General features: G+C 32.6%; 1 protein-coding gene across 1 annotated transcript in view; it reads left to right on the forward strand.

Moving 5' to 3' along the window:
• The first annotated feature begins 1,303 nt into the window (after positions 1–1,303).
• LOC139848471 (protein SRC2-like) overlaps positions 1,304–13,145 on the forward strand; it is a 31,451-nt gene continuing 19,609 nt past the window's right edge. The window contains exon 1 of the mRNA XM_071838201.1: positions 1,304–1,326. Coding sequence (XP_071694302.1) covers positions 1,304–1,326 — 23 coding nt within the window. The remainder of the gene's footprint in view (positions 1,327–13,145) is intronic.

The raw sequence follows: 13,145 nt of genomic DNA on the forward strand, positions 1-13,145 counted from the left end.
TAGAAACTAGGTCAACTTTGGTACGCGGGGTTTTTCTCGGACCTATGGATGACTTCTTGGTTTTGTGTGGAAACCAACCATATTGATCACGATAACCCGTAATTTCTCTATTCTCCCCGTATGTAGTTTTCAGAAACGGACGATTCACGTTGGTTTCGTAACCGGAATAAATCTTTTTGCTTGTGGAAAATGTTGTCTTGGGTTTAGAAGCTGTAGGAGGAGTGGATTCCGTCTTGATGACCTTCTTCTCAACCGTTTGAGGAAAATCTGGAATCGTAGACGTTGATTTATCCACTACTGATATCGGATCAGTATTAACTCCTAATGACACCGTTTTGGGTTTTGGAATTGGTGTTGATTTAACATCTAACTCATTTTGTAACTCAGACATGTGTTTCTCAAAGTCACACATTAATGTTTGATTTTGCTTGCGAAGTTGAGTGATGACCTTTGAATCAAGCTCACGTTCCTTGGAAAGTATCAGTTTTTCAACAACCTGTGAACTTTGAAGAGTAATCACTTTCTTTTGAAGCTTTTCAGATTCTGATTTACTGTATGCAACGAGAGATTCCAGTTCTTTGATTTGAGCTTGCAACTTGGAAATCTCTGAAGATGTCGTTTGAACTTCTTGTTCTTTCATCTGTTGAAGTTCTGTTTGAAGTTGTTGATGAAGTTTGTATTGTATAAAGATACAATTGGAAGGTTCACTTCTGTTGTGGCATGAACAACTATATTCATAATGTACAGTCTTTTCAACAGATGATGGTTCTCGTGGAGTCATTAAGAAAGCAATCGACTCAAGTTGTGTAGCTTTTGTATCTTCCACAAATCTGATAAAAGCACATTTTTCGGGAGTGTTGTAACAACAAGACCATCTCTTGTCTCGATGATTGAATCTCACAATGAAATCGGGTGTCATCATCACGAAACGTTGAATAATATCAAGTATTATCGCCTTTTCTCCCCCTCGAAATATGATTCCGGTGAATCAAATTTTGTTTTTGAACGTTTCGTTAACTTTCGTTAAGTTCTCGTTAGTCTAGATTCGTAATGGACTACCCTTGTAAATTCTTATAAACTGACAGGGGCTGAAAGTGTCAAATAAGTCCTCAGATTCGGTAAGGGACTTCTGTTGCAAAAATCTGAAACCTTAAGGGACCAAAAGAGACAACTTTGCACTCAGATTCGGTATTGGGCTGAAGTAGGCTTGTTGGGCTTAGAAGCTTTGGTAAGTCCAAATTAAGATTCGGTAGGCCTTTATTGGGCCACAATATGATCTAGTAACAAATAGGAACTGAATCAGATGTATACCGAAGCTTATACCAAGTCAGTAACTGAAACCAAATGTGGTCGTATACCGAATATATACCGAGTGTGATTCAAGTGCAAGTACCGAATGTTATTCAATATGAAATACCGAATGTGTTCTTGATTAACACCAAAAATTCTGTGAAATTCGAATCTAATGAAATTGATCCTCAACTTTGATGTCAACACACTCCTGAAGCAACAAAATACACTTTATTTGAAGGATCTAATTCCAAAACATCACAAAATTCATGAATCAGTCAATGAACAGTGGCGTGTTTGATGAACTTCAATGATAAAATCGATTTTCCATTTTAATTTGTTTCAGATCATGATACCTTCACCAAACATGTGACAAATCACCTCAATAACACTCGACAACACCAATCACGATCTAAAAACTGCTTGAGTTTATCAATTTTACGATCTTTGACCTTTAAGAAAAGTCAAACGAACTCGAATCTATAATCAAATGATGTTGTTGATTGAAATTACTTGTTCACGAAGCTCGAAAATGTATCCAGGAACTTGAATATATGATTCATTCGATGCAATTATGATCGAGTTCCATGAAGAAGATAACAAAGCACTGTAGCAGTAGCAGTTGATTTTAAGATAGATAGATCGATGTTCGAAGATGAAGATGCTTTATCATAATCTGATAGTGAAGATTAAGATTCGATAAAATAGATCTGATGTAGATGATATGATCGATGTTGAGATTCGGTTTTGAGGAAGATAGATCGATATACAGTATATGATAGGAGAGAGAAGGAGACTCTGTTACTGTAGCGTAAGAGAGAGAGAGAGAGAGTTGAGATCTCAAAATAATTTTCGGTACTGTTGGTGTCAGGAGAGAGAAGATTAGAGTGATCACTGTAGCGTCAGGTGGATGTATATTCGGTATATAATTTTTTATTTTGTATTTGTAAAATGAATTTGTTTAAAATTCGATAATTGAATAATATTTTGGATAAATTCGGATTCGGTAAAATTTTGTTGGAAGATTCGAAGATTCGGTAAAATTTTTGATGAAGATATGAAGATGTGTATGAAGATGAGTTGAAGATTTAAAGATTCGGTTTGAAGATTCAAATGAGAGTATGAAGGTGGTTTGAAGATACACACGATATTCGGATCGATGCTTAAAAGCTTTTGCTCTGATACCAAATGATAGGTCAGATCATGTTGAGATTGAGAGAAAAGATAAGATAGAGTGAGATTCGGTATATAGGGAGAAGACTCAGTATGAGAGAGAATCGGTAAAATTACATTCCATAGCTTCCTTGAACACTTTTACAAATCTTTGGCTATGTGTGTGAATGGCTCACATCTAAGGTTGCCTTGTGGGATATATATATCCCTCGTCTATATCCCACCTTTACAAGGCTTAGCACACAATCTATGCAATTCCTGGGGTCCTAACAGTTATCATCAAAACAAAACTACACTCTCATATATTCGAGTTCAATATGAAATTTAGAAACAAAAACAAAAATAAGGTTATGAATTTAGAAAAATAAAAAACCGGCTAAAAATACTAGAACAATAAAACCAAGTCGTTATAATAGCAGCAACGTTTTGTAGCTAGTGGTGAGATAGTAGCCCCAACATAATTCTAGATGTACCTAATTACAATATTAAATAAAAACAAGTATTATAGTGGTATTTAAACAGGCATACCAATTCACATGTGAAGGTATTACTTATCCACAGATCTAAAAGTGCAAAATTCACGTTTAAAAATAGTAAAATGTTATTTCCAGCATCTAAACTGTTTCGAACGTGAGAACACCTTAAGGAAGTCTTGATCATAACGTCGTTTTCTATTTACCTTGCGAAAATGAGCCTAATCTACAATTGAAAATTTTTCTAAAAATTCTCCACAAAATTTTGCCCGATTTTGTGGAGAATTTAGTGACTTCAAATATGTGTTTTGCGGCCAATAGTTATTATTAAAATGAAACTTCACTCTCATATATTCGCATTCAATATGAAATTTAGAAATAAAAACAAAAATAAGGTTATGAATCTAGAGAAATAAAAAAATTGCTAAAAGTATTCAAACAATAAAATCAAGTCGTTATAAAAGTGGCAACGTTTTGTAGCTAGTGGTGAGATAGTATCCCCAACATGATTCTAGATAGACCTAAATACAATATTAAATAAAAACAAGTATCATAGTAGTTTTTAAACAGGCATAACAATTCACATGTGAAGGTATTACTTATCTTCAGATCTAAAACTGCAAAATTCACCTTTAAAAATAGTAAAAATGTCATTTTCGATATCTAAACTGCTTCGAACGGGGGAACACCTTAAGGAAGTCTTGATCGCAGCGCTGTTTTCTATTTATCTTGCGAAAATGGTCATAATCTGCAATTAATAATTTATCAAAAAATTCTCCATAAAATTTTACCCAATTTTGTGGGGAATGTAGTGAATTCAAATATGTGTTTTGCGGCCATTAGCTATCATCAAAACAAAACTACACTCTCATATATTCGCTTTCAATATGAAATTTATAAACAAAAACAAAAATAAGGTTATGAATGTAGAAAAATAAAAAACCGACTAAAAATACTCGAACAATAAAACCAAGTTGTTATAAAAGCAGCAACGTTTTGTAGTTAGTGGTGAGATAGTAGCCCCAACATGATTCTAGATGCTCCTAAATACAATATTAAATAAAAAACAAGTATCATAGTAGTATTTAAATAGGAACAACAATTCACATGTGAAGGTATTACTTATCCTCAGATTTAAAAGTGCAAAATTCACCTTTAAAAATAGTAAAATGTTATTTCCGGCATCTAAACTGCTTCGAACAGGGGAACGCCTTAAGAAAGTCTTGATCATAGCGCCGTTTTCTATTTATCTTGTGAAAATAAACCTAATCTATAATTTAAAATTTTTTAAAAAATTGTCCAAATTTTTTTTCCCGATAATGACTTCAAATATGTGTTTTGTGGCCATTAGTTATCATCAAAATGAAACTACACTCTCATATATTCGCATTCAATATGAAATTTAGAAATGAAAACAAAAATAAGGTTATGAATCTAGAGAAATAAAAAAGCGGCTAAAAATACTCGAATAATAAAACCAAGTCGTTATAAAAGCAGCAACGTTTTGTAGCTAGAGGTGAGATAGTAGCTCCAACATGATTCTAGATGCTCCTAAATACAATATTAAATAAAAAACAAGTATCGTAGTAGTATTTAAACTGACACAACATATCACATGTGAAGTTATTACTTATCCTCAGATCTAAAAGTACAAAATTCACCTTTAAAAATATTAAAATGTTATTTTCGACATCTAAACTGCTTCGAACGGGGAAACGCCTTAAGGAAGTCTTGATCGTAGCGCCGTTTTCTTGTTATCTTTCGAAAATGGTTCTAATCTGCAATTGAAAATTTTTCAAAAACTTCTCCACAAAATTTTTCCCGATTTTGTGGGGAATATAGTGACTTCAAATATGTGTTTTTCGGCCATTAATTATCATCAGAACGAAACTATACGCTCATATATTCACATTCAATATGAAATACAGAAACAAAAACAAAAATAAGGGTATGAATCTATAAAAATAAAAAAGCTGCTAAAAATACTCGAACAATAAAACCAAGTCGTTATAAAAGCAGCAATGTTTTGTAGTTAGTGGTGAGATGGTAGCCCCAACATGATTTTCGTTGTACCTAAATACAATATTAGATGAAAAAAATATTATAGTGGTATTTAAACAGGCACAACAATTCACATGTGAAGGTATTACTTATCCTCAGATCTAAAACTGCAAAAATTCACCTTTAAAAATAGTGAAATGTTATTTTCGCCGTCTAAACTACTTCGAACGGGAAAACGCCTTAAGGAAGTCTTGATCGTAGCACTGTATTATATTTATCTTGCGAAAATGGGCCTAATCTACAATTAATAATTTTCGGAAAACTCTCCACAAACTTTTGCCCAATTTTGTGGGTAATGTAGTGACTTCAAATATGTGTTTTGTGCCATTAGTTTTAACCAAAACGAAACTACACTCTAATACATTCATGTTTAATATGAAATTTAGAAACAAAAATAAAAATAAGGTTATGAATTTAGAAAAATAAAAAACCGGCTAAAAATACTCGAAAAATAAAAACCAAGTCGTTATAGTAGCAGCAATGTTTTGTAGCTAGTGGTGAGATAGTAGCCCCAACATAATTCTAGATGTACCTAATTACAATATTAAATAAAAACGAGTATTATAGTGGTATTTAAACAGGCACAATAATTCACATGTGAAGGTATTACTTATCCACATATCTAAAACTACAAAATTCACCTTTAAAATAGTAAAATGTTATTTCCGGCATCTAAACTGCTTCGAACGAGGGAATGCCTTAAGGAAGTCTTGATCGTAGCACCGTTTTCTATTTATCTTGGGAAAATGGACCTAATCTGCAATTGAAAATTTTCGTAAAATTCTCCAAAAAAATTTGCCCGATTTTGTGGAGAATGTAATGACTTCAAAGATGTGTTTTGCGGCCATTAGTAATCATTAAAATGAAACTTCACTCTCATATATTCGCATTCAATATGAAATTTAGAAAAAAAAAAAAAATAAGGTTATGATTCTAGAGAAATAAAAAACCGGCTAAAAATATTCAAACAATAAAACCAAGTCGTTATAAAAGCAGCAACGTTTTGTAGCTAGTGGTGAGATAGTAGCCCCAACATAATTCTAGATGGACCTAAATACAGTATTAAATAAAAACAAGTATCATAGTGGTATTTAAACAGGCACAACAATTCATATGTGAAGGTATTACTTATCCTCAGATCTAAAATTGCAAAATTCATCATTAAAAATAGTAAAATGTTATTTTGTTATCTAAACTGCTTCGAACGGGGGAACACCTTAAGGAAGTCTTGATCGTAGCGCCATTTTCTAGTAATCTTGCGAAAATGGGCATAATCTGCAATTGAAAATTTTTCAAAAAATTCTTCACAAAATTTTGCCCGATTTTGTGGGGAATGCATTGACTTCAAATATGTGTTTTTTGGCCATTAAATATAATCAAAACGAAACTACACCCTCATATATTCACATTCAATATGAAATTTAGAAACAAAAACAAAAATAAGGGTATGAATCTATAAAAATACAAAAGCGGTTAAAAATACTCGAATAATAAAACCAAGTCGTTATAAAAGCAACAACATTTTGTAGCTAGTGGTGAGATAGAAGCCCCAACATAATTCTAGATATACCTAATTACAATACTAAATAAAAACAAATATTATAGTGTTATTTAAACAGGCACAACAATTCACATCTGAAGGTATTGCTTATCCTCAAATCTAAAACTGTAAAATTCTCCTTTAAAAATAGTAAAATATTATTTTCGGCGTCTAAACTGCTTCGAACGGGAAAATGCCTTGAGGAAGTCTTGATCATAGCGTCGTTTTATATTTATCTTGCGAAAATGGGCCTAATCTGCAATTAATAATTTTTCGAAAAATTCTCCACAAAATTTTGCCCCATTTTGTGGGGAATGTAGTGACTTCAAATATGTGTTTTGCGGCCATTAGTTATCATCAAATCGAAACTACACTCTCATATATTCGCGTTCAATATGAAATTTAGAAATAAAAACAAAAATAAGGTTATGAATTTAGAAAAATAAAAAACCGGCTAAAAATACTCGAACAATAAAACCAAGTCGTTATAAAAGCAGCAACATTTTGTAGCTAGTGTTGAGATAGTAGCCCAAACAAAATTCTAGATGCACCTAATTACAATATTAAATAAAAACAAGTATTATAATGGTTTTGAAACAGGCACAACAATTCACATGTGAAGGTATTACTTATCCTCAGATCTAAGAGTGCGAAATTCACCTTTAAAAATAGTAAAATGTTATTTTCGGCATCTAAATTGCTTCGAACGGGGGAACGCCTTAAGGAAGTCTTGATTGTAGGGTCATTTTCTATTTATCTTGCAAAAATGGACCTAATCTGCAATTGAAAATTTTTCGAAAAATCCTCCACAAAATGTTGCCCAATTTTGTGGAGAATGTAGTGTCTTCAAATATGTGTTTTGCGGCCATTAGTTATCATTAAAATGAAACTTCGCTCTCATATATTCGCATTCAATCTAAAATTTAGAAATAAAAACAAAAATAAAGTTATTAATCTAGAGAAATAAAAAACCGGCAAAAAATATTCAAACAATAAAACCAGGTCGTTATAAAAGCAGCAATGTTTTATAGCTAGTGGTGAGATAGTAGCCCCAACATGATTCTAGATGTGACCAAAATACAATATTAAATAAAAACAAGTATCATAGTGGTATTGAAACAGGCACAACAATTCACATGTGAAGGTATTACTTATCCTCATATCTAAAAGTGCAAAATTCACTTATAAAAATAGTAAAATGTTATTTTTAGCATCTAAACTGCTTCGAACGGGGGAACGCCTTCAGGAAGTCTTGATCGTAGCGCCATTTTCTAGTTATTTTGCGAAAATGGGTCTACTCTGCAATTGAATATTTTTCAAAAAATCCTCCACAAAATTTTGCCTGATTTTGTGGGAATGCAGTGACTTCAAATATGTGTTTTTCAGCCATTAATTATCATCAAAATGAAACTACACCCTCATATATTCGCATTCAATATGAAATTTAGAAACAAAAATAAAAATAAGGGTATGAATCTAGAAAAATAAAAAAGCGGCTAAAAATACTCGAACAATAAAACCATGTCGTTGTAAAAGCAACAACGTTTTGTAGCTAGTGGTGAGATAGTAGCCTCAACATGAAATACTCGAACAATAAAACCATGTAGTTGTAAAAGCAACAACGTTTTGTAGCTAGTGGTGAGATAGTAGCCTCAACATGATTCTAGATGTACCTAATTACAATATTAAATAACAACAAATATTATAGTGGTATTTAAAAGGCACAACAATTCACATGTGAAGGTATTACTTATCCTCAGATCTAAAACTGCAAAATTCACCTTTAAATATAGTAAAATGTTATTTTTAGCATCTAAAATCCTTTGAACGGGTAAACGCTATAAGGAATTCTTGATCGTAGCGCCGTTTTCTATTTATCTTGCGAAAATGGGCCTAATCTGCAATTAATAATTGGGTAAATTGCCCAAAAAGGTAACATAAATGCCACTTTTTCCCAATAAAGGGTATATCCGTTTTTTTTTTCCCATAAAGGAGTATCATTTCAATTTAGTGTGTAAAAGGGTGTGTTATTGAAAAATAGTTGCAATTGAGGTAACATGTGAAATGTCCCGTTCTTATTGATTAAAAATGTTCCATATTAATTGATTTCGTTGCGAGGTTTTGACCTCTATATGAGACGTTTTTCAAAGACTGCATTCATTTTAAAACAAACCATAACCTTTATTTCATCAATAAAGGTTTAAAAAGCTTTAAGTAGATTATCAAATAATGATAATCTAAAATATCATGTTTACACACGACCATTACATAATGGTTTACAATACAAATATGTTACATCGAAATCAGTTTCTTGAATGCAGTTTTTACACAATATCATACAAACATGGACTCCAAATCTTGTCCTTATTTTAGTATGCAACAGCGGAAGCTCTTAATATTCACCTGAGAATAAACATGCTTTAAACGTCAACAAAAATGTTGGTGAGTTATAGGTTTAACCTATATATATCAAATCGTAACAATAGACCACAAGATTTCATATTTCAATACACATCCCATACATAGAGATAAAAATCATTCATATGGTGAACACCTGGTAACAGACATTAACAAGATGCATATATAAGAATATCCCCATCATTCCGGGACACCCTTCGGATATGATATAAATTTCGAAGTACTAAAGCATCTGGTACTTTGGATGGGGTTTGTTAGGCCCAATAGATCTATCTTTAGGATTCGCGTCAATTAGGGTGTCTGTTCCCTAATTCTTAGATTACCAGACTTAATAAAAAGGGGCATATTCGATTTCGATAATTCAACCATAGAATGTAGTTTCACGTACTTGTGTCTATTTTGTAAATCATTTATAAAACCTGCATGTATTCTCATCCCAAAAATATTAGATTTTAAAAGTGGGACTATAACTCACTTTCACAGATTTTTACTTCGTCGAGAAGTAAGACTTGGCCACTGTTGATTCACGAACCTATAACAATATATACATATATATTAAAGTATGTTCAAAATATATTTACAACACTTTTAATATATTTTGATGTTTTAAGTTTATTAAGTCAGCTGTCCTCGTTAGTAACCTACAACTAGTTATCCACAGTTAGATGTACAGAAATAAATCGATAAATATTATCTTGAATCAATCCACGACCCAGTGTATACGTATCTCAGTATTGATCATAACTCAAACTATATATATTTTGGAATCAACCTCAACCCTGTATAGCTAACTCCAACATTCACATATAGAGTGTCTATGGTTGTTCCGAAATATATATAGATGTGTCGACATGATAGGTCGAAATATTGTATACGTGTCTATGGTATCTCAAGATTACATAATATACAATACAAGTTGATTAAGTTATGGTTGGAATAGATTTGTTACCAATTTTCACGTAGCTAAAATGAGAAAAATTATTCAATCTTGTTTTACCCATAACTTCTTCATTTTAAATCCGTTTTGAGTGAATAAAATTGCTATGGTTTCATATTGAACTCTATTTTATGAATATAAACAGAAAAAGTATAGGTTTATAGTCGGAAAAATAAGTTACAAGTCGTTTTTGTAAAGGTAGTCATTTCAGTCGAAAGAACGACGCCTAGATGACCATTTTAGAAAACATACTTCCACTTTGAGTTTAACCATAATTTTTGGATATAGTTTCATGTTCATAATAAAAATCATTTTCTCAGAATAACAACTTTTAAATCAAAGTTTATCATAGTTTTTAATTAACTAACCCAAAACAGCCCGCTGTGTTACTACGACGGCGTAAATCCGGTTTTACGGTGTTTTTCGTGTTTCCAGGTTTTAAATCATTAAGTTAGCATATCATATAGATATAGAACATGTGTTTAGTTAATTTTAAAAGTCAAGTTAGAAGGATTAACTTTTGTTTGCGAACAAGTTTAGAATTAACTAAACTATGTTCTAGTGATTACGAGTTTAAACCTTCGAATAAGATAGTTTTATATATATGAATCGAATGATGTTATGAACATCATTACTACCTCAAGTTTAGTAGGTAAACCTACTGGAAGTGACAAGAAATGATCTAGCTTCAAAGGATCTTGGATGGCTTGAAAGTTCTTGAAGTAGGATCATGACACAAAAACAAGTTCAAGTAAGATTTTTACTCGAATTAAGATAGTTTATAGTTATAGAAATTGAATCAAAGTTTGAATATGAATATTACCTTGAATAAGAAACATAACCTACTATATATAACAAAGGTTTCTTGATCTTAGATGATTCCTTGGAATGGATTAGAAAGCTTGGAAGTAAATTAGTAAACTTGAAGGGATTTTTGAAGTGTTCTTGAAGTGTTCTTCCTATGATGATTATAGCTTGATTCTTGAAGTGATTTTTGATGAAGATGATGATTAACTACTGGAAAAATACGTTCATAATAGTGTGTGTGTGTGTGTGTGTGTGTGTTGAGAGAGAATTAGAAAGAGAATTGGAAGTGAAATGGAGTGAATGATGAGTGGTAATTGGTGAGTGGTGAGTGGGGTTAAAAGGAGTTCTAGTTAGTTGACTAGCTCATGGTAGAAGTTAAAATTGATTAGTCATACATGACATAATCAAGAGTGGAATCCCATGCTAGTTCCTATTGGTATATACCCATAGTAAGTACGTTTTGAAGCTGTGTATAATACGGGTAAGAATACGACTAGAATTCTTGATGAAAGAAAAGAATGGGAAAGTAACTGTAACCATTTTCGTTAAGTATGAGTGTTTTGATATATGTCTTGAAGTCTTCCAAAAGTATTTTAATACATCTAAATACACTACATGTATATACATTTTAACTGAGTCGTTAAGTCATCGTTAGTCGTTACATGTAAGTGTTGTTTTGAAACCTTTAAGTTAACGATCTCAATTAATGTTGTTAACCCATTGTTTATTATATCTAATGAGATATTAAATTATTATATTATCATGATATTATGATATATTAATATATCTTAATATGATATTTATACATTTAAATGTCGTTACAACGATAATCGTTACATATATGTCTCGTTTCGAAATCCTTAAGTTAGTAGTCTTGTTTATATGTATATAACTCATTGTTAATATACTTATGGAGATACTTACTTATCATAATCTCATGTTAACCATATGTATATCCATATATATATCGTCAAGTCGTTTTTACAAGTTTTAACGTTCGTGAATCGCCGGTCAACTTGGGTGGTCAATTGTCTATATGAAACATATTTTAATTAATCAAGTATTTACAAGTTTGATTGCTTAACATGTTGGAAACATTTAATCATGTAAATATCAATCTCAATTAATATATATAAACATGGAAAAGTTCGGGTCACTACAGTACCTACCCGTTAAATAAATTTCGTCCCGAAATTTTAAGCTGTTGAAGGTGTTGACGAATCTTCTGGAAATAGATGCGGGTATTTCTTCTTCATCTGATCTTCATGCTCCCAGGTGAACTCGGGTCCTCTACGAGCATTCCATCGAACCTGAACAATTGGTATCTTGTTTTGCTTAAGTCTTTTAACCTCACGATCGATTATTTCGACGGGTTCTTCGATGAATTGGAGTTTTTCATTGATTTGGATTTCATCTAACGGAATAGTGAGATCTTCTTTAGCAAAACATTTCTTCAAATTCAAGACGTGGAAAGTGTTATGTACAGCCGCGAGTTGTTGAGGTAACTCAAGTCGGTAAGCTACTGGTCCGACACGATCAATAATCTTGAATGGTCCAATATACCTTGGATTTAATTTCCCTCGTTTACCAAATCGAACAACGCCTTTCCAAGGTGCAACTTTAAGCATGACCATCTCTCCAATTTCAAATTCTATATCTTTTCTTTTAATGTCAGCGTAGCTCTTTTGTCGACTTTGGGCGGTTTTCAACCGTTGTTGAATTTGGATGATCTTCTCGGTAGTTTCTTGTATAATCTCTGGACCCGTAATCTGTCTATCCCCCACTTCACTCCAACAAATCGGAGACCTGAACTTTCTACCATAAAGTGCTTCAAACGGCGCCATCTCAATGCTTGAATGGTAGCTGTTGTTGTAGGAAAATTCTGCTAACGGTAGATGTCGATCCTAACTGTTTCCGAAATCAATAACACATGCTCGTAGCATGTATTCAAGCGTTTGTATCGTCCTTTCGCTCTGCCCATCAGTTTGTGGATGATAGGCAGTACTCATGTCTAGACGAGTTCCTAATGCTTGCTGTAATGTCTGCCAGAATCTTGAAATAAATCTACCATCCCTATCAGAGATAATAGAGATTGGTATTCCATGTCTGGAGACGACTTCCTTCAAATACAGTCGTGCTAACTTCTCCATCTTGTCATCTTCTCTTATTGGCAGGAAGTGTGCTGATTTGGTGAGACGATCAACTATTACCCAAATAGTATCAAAACCACTTGCAGTCCTAGGCAATTTAGTGATGAAATCCATGGTAATGTTTTCCCATTTCCATTTCGGGATTTCGGGTTGTTGAAGTAGACCTGATGGTTTCTGATGCTCAGCTTTGACCTTAGAACACGTCAAACATTCTCCTACATATTTAGCAACATCGGCTTTCATACCCGGCCACCAAAAATGTTTCTTGAGATCCTTGTACATCTTCCCCGTTCCAG

This window comes from Rutidosis leptorrhynchoides, chromosome 5 (assembly GCF_046630445.1).
Source record: "Rutidosis leptorrhynchoides isolate AG116_Rl617_1_P2 chromosome 5, CSIRO_AGI_Rlap_v1, whole genome shotgun sequence".
NCBI classification, from domain to species: Eukaryota; Viridiplantae; Streptophyta; class Magnoliopsida; order Asterales; family Asteraceae; genus Rutidosis; species Rutidosis leptorrhynchoides.